Raw genomic sequence first — 14952 nt, 5'->3', positions numbered from 1 at the left:
TTGCCCAAGATCCCACCCAAAACTCAGGATAATTCGCTCCTTATATCTATTAATTACATTGCCTTTTCCCAAGTATTTTCAAATGTATTATCGTAGTCCATCCTCATGTCTACTCTGTTGTAGTCAGAAGGACGATACCCTTCTCTCATTTTCACTGGACAATTATAAAATACTTAGATTGCCAAAAATACTCTAATTTTTTCTCTCTTCAGGATCTCTTCCTGTCAGTCTATTCAGAGCATTTTGAAATGTAAATCTGATCGGGTTTTCCCCTGCCTGACTTCCAAAGGCCAAACTCTTTGCCTTGCATACAAAACTCTTCATAACTCAGCTCCATTCTCTTTTATTTTCTCAACCTCATCTCCAGGCTGCCTTCCCTTCTTTTTTCTTCAACTCTTCCCTTATCATCAGCCTCCTCGCTACCCTTATAAGGACATGAACACTTCCCCAAATCCCCTGTGCTATATCTTGTGCTGGTGTGTCTGCCAGATACTCCTTTATCCGCTCTATCAATCTCCTACTGATATTTGGAAAATACAGTTTAATAAAATCTGCTTTTCAACGTCTTCTCTAACCCATCTCCCAGCCAAGAGAACCAACTTCTTCATCCTCTCTGTTTCCATGACAGTGAGCAATACTGCTGTAAATAACACTTATCACATTATACCCTAATTAATCATTTGCATGCATTATCTTCAAGACCAATGTATTAAGAAACTGTCTCTACTTTTAGAGCTTAGCATGCTGTCTTGCCTTCAGTAAGTGCTTGAAAAATGCTAGAGAAAGGGAGTGAAGAAAGAAGTGACAGGGAACAGAAAAATGGTGAGTGGGAAGACAAAATGTAGGCAAAAAGAAGGAAATGAAAAGGAATACATAGCATCCCTTAGAACAAGGTTCTGGGGTCAAGACCTGCCTAAGTAGATTACTAACAGTGGAACCAGTGACCAGTTATTTAAACTTTCTAAACTCTTTATCGAGAGGACCGATGATACTTTTCTCATAGGGTATCGTGATGATTAAGTTATATGGAATATAAAAACCCTGCCCTATAGTCAGTACACCCTATATCCTGACTGTTTCCTGCAAGCTGCCTCTGTGCCAGGCATTCATTGGGCTGCAGAGTTAATGAAGAATATAGTATGCATCTTCAGGAAACTTACAGTCTAGTAAGATATTATTTTAATGTTGAATAAATGATAAATAATTGTTATCCCTGAGGAATGAATGGAAAACTGTACGAGTAAGCAAAGAACTGATTAGGTAAGTCAGAGCCCTACAGAACTCTTCCTTTTGCATATGTTTAGGCAGATGCCTATGAAGGGACACCTGAAAAACTCCAGATGACCAACGTCCACATGGGTAGAAGAAACATGTTGGCTGGAAAGCAGGAGGCCATGATTGACGTCATCCAGACAAATCCCTTCCCTGAGGGCCCGAAGTTGGCCAGGAACTCCCAAGGCCACTGTAAGTTGCATTTCTTCCTGATCCTCTTCATCATTACCAGTTTTTTTTTAAAGCTGAACATGACCAAAATTTTAATTTATTTTACCAATACTTATTGAACATCTATTATGTGCCAAGCAACTTGCCCTAGTGAGGGAGCTATGCAGTAGTGGAAAAAACACTGAATTTAAAAGCAGAAGTCTTGAGTTCAAATCTAACTGGTTAGTAAGCTGTGTAGTAAGTGACTTCATATACCTGCAGCTCAGTTTCTTCATTTATAAAAAGGGATCATCATAAGATGGACCTCACAGGGCTTTTATGAGGACCAAACCTGACAGTATGTCATATGACAGGTACTCAGCAAATGTTTATTCTTTTCTTTTTATATATACTAGCTTCCGTTGTCTAGGCTCACATCATTGACATGTACTGGTGATATACTATGGTATCATTTTTGACTTTATTCGGGTTGCATTTTACCTTCATGTTAGTCAGGATCCTTGATTGCAAGCAACAGTAATCAAACTGTACTATGTTAAACACAAAAAGAAAAGGAGGTTCACCTAGCAGAAAGTCTAGTCATGGTTGGATCCAGGGACACAGACAATATCCCAGTGACTTGGTATCACTTTTTCCACTCCTGGTTTTGCTACCCTTTCAGTTGATACTTCAACAGCAACAAAATGACCACAGTAATAGGATCTGGAGTAAAGCATTTCTATACTTACCCTGTAATCTTGGGAAATGCACTTACTTTCATGTACAAGTTCCTAGGGATGTTTGTCAATGCATATAAAGTTTCTGGTTCATATGTTAAATACCTATTAGTCCTTTTCATTTATTTTATATTTTGAAAAATTATAGCATGCCTTACTTTATAATTCATGATTTATGTGTTATTCCCCCATGGCACACTGTGGGCACCTTGAAATCACAGACCATTTGGTATTTTTTTCTGTATCTCTGTAACCTGGCACAGTATTGGGCACGCAGGAGAAACCCAAATTAATTTTGTAGAGTGAAAGGATAAATCAAACTTCAGTGTCTAAAAATATGGTGGCCTAGACAATATGAATGACTCTCTTGACTAAAACAAAGTGAAGAATAAATTTTTTAAAACATTCATAAAAGTCTCACAGAACTGACTTATAAAGAAAGCACCCACAGGCCTGTAGTAGTCAGGAAACCAGGGAGGTGCATGCCAAAGCTAACTTTTGCCTTGATGGTTTTTACTGAAATCCAAACCCCTAGTTACTTTTATCCTAGATTTCAAATAATTCACTTAAAATATTCTTTAAAATATTAACAATTGATAGCCAAAAATAACCAAACACAAGAAAACAACTCACAATGAGGGAAAACCAGCAGAACAGATAGCATAACAAACCTACAAAATATTGCAGATATTAGAATTATCAGGTACAACACATAAAATATTTAATATGTTTTAAAAATAGAGGATAATATGAATAGGAAATAACCATATTTTTAAAATATTTGAAAAAATAATTGATAATTTGATAAAATGCAATGATTGCATTTTATATCACATTACTTATAGCTGAAGAAAATATTGGTGAACTGAAAGACAAATTTAAAGATATTATTTAAAATTCATTCTACAGGGGAAAATGATTTCAAAAAAGAGTGTAAGAAAGGATAAAAGTCATGGAAGATAAAGTGAGAAGTCTTAAAATAGCAATAAAATCAGAATGTCATAAAAGGATACTGGGAAAATGAGAAAGAAGAAATAATAGGTAAAACAGATACTACCTGAGAATTTTCCAAAATTGTTGAGATAAATTTGCAAATCCAGGAACCCTAAAGTTCTCAAGAAGGATAAAGAAAAGAAATCTAAACCTAGCCATTCAAAACGAAGAACACTAAAGAATAAGAGACTATCTTAAAAGACCTTAAAAACAAGGGGAAAAAAATCAATCACCTACAAAAAGAAAAAAAAACACAACTGAGTTCTGACTGTTAAGTTCTCAAGAGTGTATAACGAGAACACAATTTTGCTTAAAGAGATTAAATGTCTACCTGAAATTTTATTTCTCATGAAAATGTCTTTCAAACATGAAAGAAAAGTAAGATATTATCAGACAAATAAAAACTTGGATATTGTATTGACCAGATAAAATGCACTGAAGGAAATTCTAAAGCATGTGCTTCAGGCAGAAGGAAAATAATCACAGATAGAAAGTTTTGGAGGCAAGAAAAAAAAAGCCAAAGCATTAACTAAACAAAATAATGTCAAATTGAAGAAGGACTAAAATATTATAAAATATTCAGCATTCTTAGTACTTATATTGAGGAGGCAATTAGTGTCCTAAGGTTGATAATTGTTTGGGAAGAGAGTAACAGTATTAATTTTCTTTAGCCTTGAAAGAGTTAGAGGAGCTAGGATATATTCATTAAAATATACCATTAAAAGAGTGAGAAGGCAACATCACACATCTACAACCATCTAATCTTTGACAAACCTGAAAAAAACAAGCAATGGGGAAAGGACTACCTATTTAATAAATGGTGCTGGGAAAACTAGCTAGCCATATACAGAAAACAGAAAACAGACTCCTTCCTTACACCTTATACAAAAATTAACTCAAGATGAATTAAAGACTTAAATGTAAAACCTTAAACAGTGAAAACTCTAGAAGAAAACCTAGGCAATACCATTCAGGACATAGGCATGGGCAAAGACTTCATGACTAAAACACTAAAAGCAATGGCAACAAAGACCAAAATTGACAAATGGAATCTAATTAAGCTAAAGAGCTTCTGCACAGCAAAAGAAACTATCATGAGAGTGAACAGGCAACCTTCAGAATGGGAGGAAGTTTTTACAATCTATTCATCTGACAAAGGTCTAATATCCAGAATCTGCAAGGAACTGAAACAAATTTACAAGAAAAAAACAACCCGTCAAAAAGTGGACCAAGCATATGAATAGACACTTCTCAAAAGAAGATATTTATGTGGCCAAAAAACATATGAAAAAAAGCTCATCATCACTGATCATTACAGAAATGCAAATCAAAACCACAATGAGATACCATCTCATGCCAGTTAGAATGGCGATTATTAAAAAGTCAGGAAACAGATGCTGGTAAGGCTGTGGAGAAATAGGAATGCTTTCACACTGTTGGTCGAGTGTAAATTAGTTCAACCATTATGGAAGACAGTGTGGTGATTCCTCAAGGATCTATAATCAGAAATACCATTTGACTCAGCAATCCCATTACTGGTATATACCCAAAAGATTATAAATGAGTCTACTATAAAGACACATGCACATGTATATTTATTGCAGTGCTATTTACAATATCAAAGACTTGGAACCAGCCCATCAATGATAGACTGCATAAACAAAATGTGGCACATATACACCATGGAATACTATGCAGCCATAAAAAAGGGTGAGTTCATGTCCTTTGCAGGGACAGAGATGAAGCTGGAAGCCATCATTCTCAGCAAACTAACACAAGAACAGAAAACCAAACCCCACACTTTCTCACTCATAAGTGGGTGTTGAACAATGAGAAACACATGGACACAGGGAAGTGAACATCACATACTGGGGCCTGTTGGGGGTAGGAGGCAAGGGGACAGACAGCATTAGGACAAACACATAGTACATGCAGTGCTTGAAACCTAGACGAGTTGATATGTGCAGCAAACCACTATGGCACAACAAACCTGCTCATTCTGCACATGTGTCTCAGAACATAAAGTAAATTTTTAAAACATTTTTTTAAAAGAGTGAGAAGGCAAGTCACTGGGTAGGAGAAGATATTTGCATTATTTACATATATTATCATTTACGTATCAAATATGTACATATTTGATAAAGGACTCATATTTTGAATATACATCTTCTACAAATGCTTGATATTCAGAAAATATAAAGAAGTCAATTTTTTAAAAAAAGAAATATAGTGAAATTAGAAAAATGCTGAACAGGCCCTTCCCCAAAGAGACTATCCTAAAGGCAAATACGCTATTAAAGTTCAACTTCTGCTCACCAAATTGGCTACATTTAAAAAAAAATACTAAAAAACATCAAGTGTTAGTGAGGATATGAAGCAACTAAAACTCTCATTCTCTGTGGAGATTGTAAGCTGGGACATTCATTTTGTAAACCGTTTGGCAGTACTGAAGTTGAACATATGCATATCCTCTCACCTATCAATTCCATACTTACATATATATCCCAATATAAGTGCATACTTTAATGCACCAAAACACACATACAAAATGTTCATAGCCAAACTTTATAATAGCCCCAAACGGGAATCTGTCCAAATGCCCATCAAAAGTAGAATGGATAAATAAATGGTAACTTATTCACACAATAGAATAATGTCATCGGAATGAGCCAATTAAAATGATTTGCAACAATATGGATAAATCTCACAAACATAATATTGAATGAAAATAGGTGACACCATAGAGCACATACAAAATTATTCCATTATAACATTCAAAAATAAGTACTGCTGGGATTAGAAGTCAGGATAGTGGTCACTATTAAAACATAACAAGTGAAAGAAACAAATAGAAAAGAAAACAGAATGGCAGAAAGAGAAGAAACTTTAGTGAGATGAAGATAAGAAAAAAATTAAAATATGTACAAAGATAGTAGATATAAATTTTAAAATATCAGTAAACACTAAAAGGTAATACACTACATTCACTAGTTAGAAAACACACACATTCAAATCATTTGAAATTCAAAAATATTAAGTGCTTTTTATATGCCCAGCACTGTTCTAGGAAATGTGGGTGTATAGCAGTAAACAGACAAAAATTCCTATTCTCATGGAGGTTACTTTCTGATCAGAGGAGACAGACAATAAGTAATAAAAGATCTATGTGGAATGGTATTAATAGTAAATATTATGAAAAAATAAAGCAAAGAAAGAGAAGGAAGCAAGTGGAGGCGACAGAAACTGCCATTTTTAAGTTCTCACAGGTGACTTCAAAGACCTTAAGTAGTTGAGGAAGAGAGCCGTATGTGTATTTGGGATAAGAATGACCTTGGAAGAGAAAAAAAAGTGCAAATCCCTGAGGCAGAAGTCTGCCAGATATGTGTGAGGAGCAGGAAGGAGGGCAGCGTGACTAGAACAGGGTGACTTAGAAATAGTATAGTAGGCGATGGGGTCACAGAAATAACAAGGGGCTCCTGTAGAACATTGCAAGAACCTTAGCACTGACCACAAACGAGATTTTTTAAAAGACTGAAAGCTTTCGAAAGTACAGGAAAGGCATGATCTGATTTGTATTTTTAAAAAATCATGTGGCTTCTGTCTTGAAAATAAAATGTAAGATAAATCAGAGAAACCAGTTAGGAGGTTATTGCAATAATTTAGGTGAGAAATGGTGGTAGCTTGGAGGAAGAGACTGTGGTAGAGTTGTTGAGATGTGTTTGAAATTGGAATATAATTTGAAACTATAGTGGACAGATGGCTTTGGATTGGAAGTGAGAAATGAGAGAGAAATGAATCAAGGTTGTCTCTGAGGTTTTGGGCCTGAGCAACAGGAAGGATGGAATTGCCCCTTTTATGAAATTGAATAAATTTCAGGAAGAGCAAACTTGCAGAGGGAAATTATGAGTTTGGTTTGGAATGTAATATGTTTAGACAACCAAAAGGAAATGGTGTGAAGGCTGATAAAGTATCTGGAATTCATGAGAGACATCTAAATTGGAGATGTAAATTTGAGAGTTGTCAGTGTTTTTAAAATGAAGCCATAAACTTTTGCATTTGCTTCAGCCAAAAGGAAGCATCGAGGAAGGAAAAAAAAAATGCTGCAGACTAGGAATTAAGCAACTGTGTGTTCAGCATCTTTGTCTTGTGTTGGAGAAATTTACTGATAACTCCTTGAGAAAAAGCAGGACCTTATGCCTCCGAGAGCTGACATTCATTGAGATGGTTTGGGGCCTACATGCTAACTGACTCCTTGTCAGAGAATAAACTCTCATTGCTTGGTTCATTTAATAAATAGATACAAGTTAATTTGCTTATTATTTATTTCTCAAGTATATTACTTTCTATGTCTGATTAATAGTTCATGTCTGAATATGGCTATAAATTACCCATACCCTAAATATTAACCTATGCCAATAGATAAAGAGGTGGTAGTTTTATGGTTATGACAAGTTTACAACTCTGTGAAGTAAACCAGCATCTGCATTTAGCTACCTACTATAACTGGAGTTAGCCAGAAGACAGTATGCCAGGTTAACAAATTAATCCCTATACATTTGTTAACCTGGTATATGATGATCTTCTGGCTAACTCCAGAATGAATGAATGGATAATGTATATTTATATGTGCTCAGTCAACTTGTCTGAGAAATTTTGCTTTAAGAAATGCCTTAAGACTGGATAAGATCATCTAGATGTAGAGAGATAAGCCCCAGGGATGTACCCTGGTAGACTTCAAAGTTTGAGGTCAGTGATTAAAGAAAGAACCATAAAAAAACGGAGTTACTATTTACTGGGTAACCAGCACCCTTCGTAAATATGTATTTAATCCTTGCCAAAACTACATGATTCAATGTTAGCATCATTATCCTCTACTTCAGATAATCATAACTGAGGCTCTGCAAAGTTAAGTGGCTTGCCCAAGGATCATATATACCAATATTGTAATCCAGCTTTAGCATATTTAATCTGCCTTTTCTTATGCTTGCCTCCATTGCCAGTGATATGTGTGAATGACCTTATGATGGCAGCTGATGAGATGTTCTTCAGGGGGGTTTCTTATTTCCTTTCAGGTGGGTATCTGGAGGTTTTGGAGTCAACTAAAGAAGTTTTAGACCTAGGGGTCTCTAAGCCAAGTTCCGTCTCGGAGGAGATATATGATGATGTCGAGTACCCTAGGAAAGAGGTGTAAGTACATTCCAGTCTTTCAGCAAGATGAATGTGATGAGACTTTAAAAGTACAAAAATGATCTTTGTTATTTTTTCCCATAGGCCGAGGTTGAACTTCTCTAGCTCATTTGCCTCAAATAGTGGTAAGTATAGGAAGACATTTCTGATGTTCCCAGTAGGAATTGCAGAATGCTTCTATGGTTGATTAGTGATAAGATGCCTTTTACTTATTCATATTTTAATAATACCAATTGAAAAGGGTGATGGGAAGCTAAGAGAAGCGATACCGAGGTACGTGCTAATAAATGCATTTAGAATCAGAAACGTGAAGATGCTGGTAAGAGATTTGTATGGTAAAAGTGAACTTCCTTCCTTCCTGAACTTTTCGCAATGTAAGTCTGATTATGGGAATGCTTTTACTTAAAACACTGTCTTGGCTTTCCAATACTTTTAAAATTGGCTTCTAACATGATGTAGAGTCCTTGTCTAACCTACCCCTACAGACCTCTGGAGACTGATCTCACACTATACTCAATTTTCATCCATGAGACCCAGTTTATGCTGACCTTCTTTTAGCTTCTATAATTTGCCAAGCTCCCACAGCAGGGTATTTTCATATGCTTCTCTCCTCCCTTTCTGAAACGCTGTTTCCTCCCCTGGGTCCCTTTGCATCACTGACTCATAATCTTCTAATCGCAGCTCCATCATTATTCCCCAAGGGAATATTCTCTTTAGTACAATCTAATAGTACCATGGACTTCTTTTTCATAGTACTTGTCACAGCTGTAATTTTATACTTATATGACTTTTTGATTAATGTCTCCCCTCTTAGATTATTACCTTCTTTGGGCATACTATTTTCTCCAGCCCCTACCATAAGGCAAGATGCATGTTAGATATTCAAAAAAATCTGTTGAATGAATGAATTAATGAATGAAAAAGTAATGGGGAGGTGTTGGTCAAAGGACACAAAATTTCAATTAGGAGAAGCACCTTCAGGAGATTTGTAGTACAACACAGTGATTATAGTTAATAACATTATTATATACTTGAAAATTGCTGAGAGTAGATTTTAAAATTCTCACCACAAAAGTATGTGGGGTAATGAATATGTTAACTAGCTTAACTGAGTCATTCCACTATGTATACAATTATCAAAACATGCTATACATCATAAGTATATAATTATTATTTGTAAATGTAAAAATAGATTTAGAAAAAGAAAAAGCAATGGAGGAGAGAGAATCAAATGTTACTCTGATTTATCTTCTTAGAATCCCAGAAGTTTAGAGGGGAAAACAACCTTAAACATCATTAAACCCAATACCCTCACTTTAAAAAGAAAATTGAGACACAGAGAAGTGACTCCTCTAAGTTCATTGTGTGTTAAAATCGAGTTTTGAATCTGAAAATCCTGACCCTTAATTCAATGTTCTTTCCTTTAGACTCTGTTTTAGGATTTAATTAAAGTATATCTGTGTAGCTTATGCATTTGGCTAGGCCAAAGCCATGTTGTGAAGGGAGAGATTGTTCAAGATGTATCTTGTTTTGCATGGTTTACTCAGCATTCAGCGCAATGCCTGATGCTTAGTAAATTCTGATTGTTATGTATTAAATGTAGGAAGGAGGGAGGGAGGGAAGGAGGAAGGAATCTATTGAAGAACTAACTTTCTTTGACTAAATCATTTCAAACTTGGAATTAGGTGGAGATGAGTCTTAATTTTTATTTATATATACTTTTATAGAGGTTTAAGTATTTTTACTATATGCTTTTAAAAACAGTGGGTTTCAGTAAAAACTACTTAACAAAAGAAAGATCAAAGTACATAGCATCTAGTAAGTTCTAATAATCTTTGTTAAATATGAATCTGAACTATTGCTATGATAATGAATATAAGTAGGGTTTTCTTTTGATTTCAGAAGAAAATAGAGAGGAAATGTATGAAGATGTCTACAAAACAAAGAACAACTACCCAAAGATAGAGTGAGTTTCTCTCTTTCTTGCCTTTGTAGGCTAATGATACTTCCTGTTAGCCTAGTAAAGCTAGTTGTAAGCAAGGAACCCCTCCAACCCATTGCCACCCCCGACTCCCATCATCATCTTTTAGGAAAGATTTACACTGAAAGTAATGATAACCTATTGTAATACTCCATTGTGATCAAGAGAATACTTGTAATTGTGTTCAACATATACTATACCTATTAAATCACATTGTTCTCTCTTTTGAGAAATACCCATTTCCCAGAGTAAAGGATTTTGATATTGGGTTAGCAAATAAATAACAAAAGAGAAGTAAATATTAATAAAACTTGCTTGAATTCTGTAGCAGCTTTTCCAGGAACAAATCAATGGTTATGACTTACCTCTCTCTTTGTAAGTGAGGGAAGGCTAACTGTGGGATTTGGGCTTCATATAACATGCAGTGATTCAGTGTTATCAAGAATAAAATTTGTTCAAATGGGTATTATTTGACAAGTTTAGTTATTAAGGACATGTTGTGAAAAGGAAAAGAGCAATGGTCAAAAGCTAGGAGTTTAAGGGTTCAAGTGGATAAAGGAGACTGAACTGGGCATGTGGGTTGGCATGATGTGGGTATATCATTCCCTCACCCTATCCCCCTAAAAGCCCTAAAAGGATATTTGACAGAATTGTAATCATCAGCTGAGTAATTAATGTATCACCAATGCTGTATTAGTCAGTACATTAAAAATCAATAAGAATTTCAAGAGCCAGGATTTTCTACAATTTTACAGTTTGTAAACTACATTTCCCTGAGTTATCTTTTTCTTTAAAGGGAAGACTGCTTCATAAAATCTGCAAAATAGAGACTACAAGACTACTTGGGGTAGTTTGTCTTGAAATATAATTACTCCCTTCATAGTTGACTGGTGTGTGCAATTTCATATCACATCGAAACAAAGAAGAAAAGCATAGAATTCAATAAGGCATTTTCTTGCTCTTTCTTGAGTGGGATGGATGTGTTTGGGACATGAAACCAAAGCCTCTGGTTCTTTATTTTATAGACTCGGGGGTACATGTGCAGGTTTGACACATTGATATATTGCCTAATGCTGATGTTTGGGCTTCTAGTGAACCCATTACCCAAATAGTGAACATTGTACTCAATAGGTAACCTTCCAACCTTCATTCTTCCTTCCACACTCCCCCTTTTTGGAGTCCCCAGTGTCTGTTATTTCCATTAAATTTTTTTACTTTTAATTTTTATGGTTACATAGTAGGAATATATATTTATGGGGTACATGAGNTACCCATCACTCAGATAGTGAAACTTGAAACCTACAGGTAATTTCTCAACCCTCACCCCATTCCCACCCGCTCCACTTTTGGAGTCCCCAGTGTCTGTTATTTCCATCTTTATGTCCATGCATACCTATTGTTTAGCTCCCACTTACAAGTGAGAACATGCAGCATTTGATTTTATAATACAACAGCCTTCTATCTCTAGTACTCTCTTAAATGCCATGTTATTTCTATCCTCTGATTCCTCTTAGTTTAGATGGAAAAGAAGCACTGAAAAGACTGCAGCAATTCTTTAAGAAAGAAAAGGATAGATTTAAAATAAAGAAAACCAAGTCAAAAGAAAACTTAAGGTAAGAAGTCCCTGTAAATCTCTTTCTGTGGCGAGATTAACCTGTAGAAACACAGGCTGATGTTCTCCATCCGATCTCAGAAATAGTGAAGGGGATATCAGAAACTAAAACCAAGGGCCTGGCCATCACTTGCCTCTTTCTTGTGAATTTTTGATTGAGCTACACCCACAGAAATGAATTAATGAGAAAGTGGTATACCCGTTTGAAAACGTGAAGGAGAAAAGCTTGAAAATGAGGGTAGAGGGAAAATCTTGAGCAAAGTCCAGAAAGGAAACTTTTCTCGGCATCCTTACCATCCTATTCCTGTTGTTACCACTAAGCATTATGTTGCTTATCATGTCCTTTTATGCTTTTTGGGCCCTACAAGTCCCAGTAGTTTTTATCTGTCTACTGTTCCATATTTAATTAATCTCCCTTGAGAGCAGCAATATGTGGAAGGGGGAGATGAACTGCTCAGCTGAATAGTTCATGTATTACAAAGTCTTAGACCCTCTGAGATAACCTAGGCTGACTGCCAGTTTTGGGAGAGGTTCCAAATTCACTAGCACTAGAAAGAGATGTGAGAGAGGACCTGGATTCTAGATTCTAGTACCAGTTCTGCCATTTATTCCATGTGCAACCATGGGCATATCACTTCCTTTTTACACCCACAGCATTCCAGTTGTTTCCTGCATATAATGGAAGGGGGACTCTGGAGACACTTTGCAGGCAATAGATAAGATATAGATGTAGATATTCAGGTGCTCCTCAATTTATGATGCGGATATGTCCCAAGAAACTCATTGAAATTCCAAAATATGTTAAGTTAAAAGTGCATTTAATACATCTACCAAATATCATGGCTTAACCTAACCCATCTTAAACATGCTCAGAATACTTACATCAGCCTACAGTTGGGCAAAATCATCCAACACAAAGCCTGCCTGTAATAAAGTGTTGACTGTCTCTGTAACTTATTGAATATTGTACTGAAAGTGGAAACAGAATTGTCTTAAGTGTACTCAGAGTAGGTTTCTACTGAATGCATGTTACATTCACACCATTGTAAAGTAGAAAATCGCGTCAGATCATTGTAAGGCAGGGAACATCAGTGTAGATATACAGATACAGAGATGTATTTTGTGAGGGCAGAAGATGGTAAAATAATTTGCCCAAGGTCATTACCTATAGTGAGATGGAATTATGTTGTTCTACCCTGAAGTTCTTTTTGAATATAAGGTTCAGAGTTTTGTGATTTTTTTTTTTTTGAGACTGAGTTTCACTCTTGTTGCCCAGGCTGGAGTAAAATGGCATGATCTCGGCTCACCGCAACCTCTGCCTCCCAGGTTCAAGCAATTCTCCTGCCTCAGCCTTCCAAGTAGCTGGGACTACAGGCATGCACCACCACGCCCGGCTAATTTTTGTATTTTTTTAGTGGAGACACAGCTTCTCCATGTTGGTCAGGGTAGTCTTGAACTCCTGACCTCAGGTGATCTGCCCACCTCAGCCTCCCAAAGTGCTGGGATTACAGGTGTGAGCCACTGCGCTTGGCCGAGTTTTGTGATTTTAAGTCCAATTGTAGGTTGGATCTAGATCTACCAAGAGATCCAACAGAACATGAGGTTTATAAATTGTAGTCCTGACTATGAAAGAAGAGAGAGTTTACTTCCTGTGGGCAACGAGACCCTATGCACAAAGGCAGACCCTGGCCTTAGCAGATTAGATGTTTTCTGAGAGAAAATTATTGGCATGATAACCTGGAGTCCCATAATATTTGATCCAGATGAGAATGCTAATGTTTTTAAGATGCAAATCTGATTACCTTTTTCTCAAAACCATTCATTGGCTCCATAAAACATTTAGAACAAATATCCAGTTCCTTACCATGGCAAATAAATACTTCGTGGCTATCCCCATTCTACTTCTCTAGTTCTGTCTCTCACTAAAATTAACTCACTACCACCCCATCCACAGAGCCTATAGAGCTTAGACTCTGCCCTGGTGTCTCATTCCTCCATGCTTTGAACATGGCATTCCCTTGGTCTTAAATGTACCTGTCCTCCTCCAGCCTTTTATTCTCAAAGTTCTAGTTTTCCCTCAAAATTTGATCAAATATTATCCCTTCTTGAATGCCTCCCCTGAACTTCTCTTCCCAAACCTGGATTACCTATGTTTCCTTTGTGTTTTGTGTTCCCATAACATCCTGTGCACATCTTGTGACATCTGTTAATATCAGAGAAACCATTTTCCTTGGAGTAAGAGAATCCCAGGGCAAGAAGGGAAATCCAGTGTCATCAATATGTTACTTGAGATATGTCAGCTCATCTTTCTGAACATGGCTTTTTTCCCTTAACTCTTTTTTGTCTTTTGTCAATCAACAGTGCATTTTCCATTTTGCTGCCTGATTTGGGTAAGTGCCATTTGCTTATTGCTGACCAAAAGTACTCAGCTTTTGTATATTCAAAGGCAGGGAAAAAGAAATGGTAACCCTTCCTGCATTTCCACATTTGATGAAAAATTGATCTACCAAAACCAAGGAAGATGTTTCACACAGCAGTATTTTTCTTTTACTTTGGAGAAAAAATATTTTACTATATTTCATGCCCTGGGACAGATGTGTTGCTCTTAAAATCCTAGAAAAATAAATATTATAATCCCTTTTCAGAGAAGCTATAGGACCTATATCCATATTTAAGTAATCCAGAATTTGTATTCCAGTCTCTCTAACTATGAAACTCATGCATTTTGCATTCTATCATACTGCCTTTTGAAAGAATTGACATCCTTCATCCTAATTAAGACACTATACGTTGAATATGATCACATTGCCACCAGCAAACTAATTGAATCGAGCATCGGTCTCTGGAATATTGTTTGCTTTTCCATTAAAACAATAGTGCATAAATTAGCACAGTTCTTGATACTTAGTAGGCTGTCAAAACACATTCAGTGTATTGAATTTGTCAGTAAAAGAGGGTCATGTGTTTTGTTGTTTGTTAATTTTTGTTTAGGGGATCTAGCCTGTGGCTACCTGGATGTC

The 14952-nt window shown here is 36.1% G+C and overlaps 1 protein-coding gene across 2 annotated transcripts in view; it reads left to right on the top strand.

Annotated features, from left to right (window-relative positions):
* The window catches only part of FYB2 (FYN binding protein 2), a 113989-nt gene that overhangs the window by 75734 nt on the left and 23303 nt on the right, over window positions 1-14952 (top strand). For both annotated transcript variants that reach the window (XM_017543991.2, XM_017543990.2), the window contains exons 9-14: window positions 1305-1464; window positions 8225-8339; window positions 8424-8464; window positions 10242-10305; window positions 11835-11933; window positions 14294-14322. In XM_017543991.2, the coding sequence (XP_017399480.1) occupies window positions 1305-1464; window positions 8225-8339; window positions 8424-8464; window positions 10242-10305; window positions 11835-11933; window positions 14294-14322 (508 nt within the window). The remainder of the gene's footprint in view (window positions 1-1304; window positions 1465-8224; window positions 8340-8423; window positions 8465-10241; window positions 10306-11834; window positions 11934-14293; window positions 14323-14952) is intronic.

Source organism: Cebus imitator, unplaced genomic scaffold (assembly GCF_001604975.1).
Source record: "Cebus imitator isolate Cc_AM_T3 unplaced genomic scaffold, Cebus_imitator-1.0 Scaffold163, whole genome shotgun sequence".
Classification (NCBI taxonomy): domain Eukaryota; kingdom Metazoa; phylum Chordata; class Mammalia; order Primates; family Cebidae; genus Cebus; species Cebus imitator.
The sequence above is the reverse complement of the archived record's forward strand: the minus strand, read 5'-3'. Positions and strand labels throughout refer to the sequence as shown.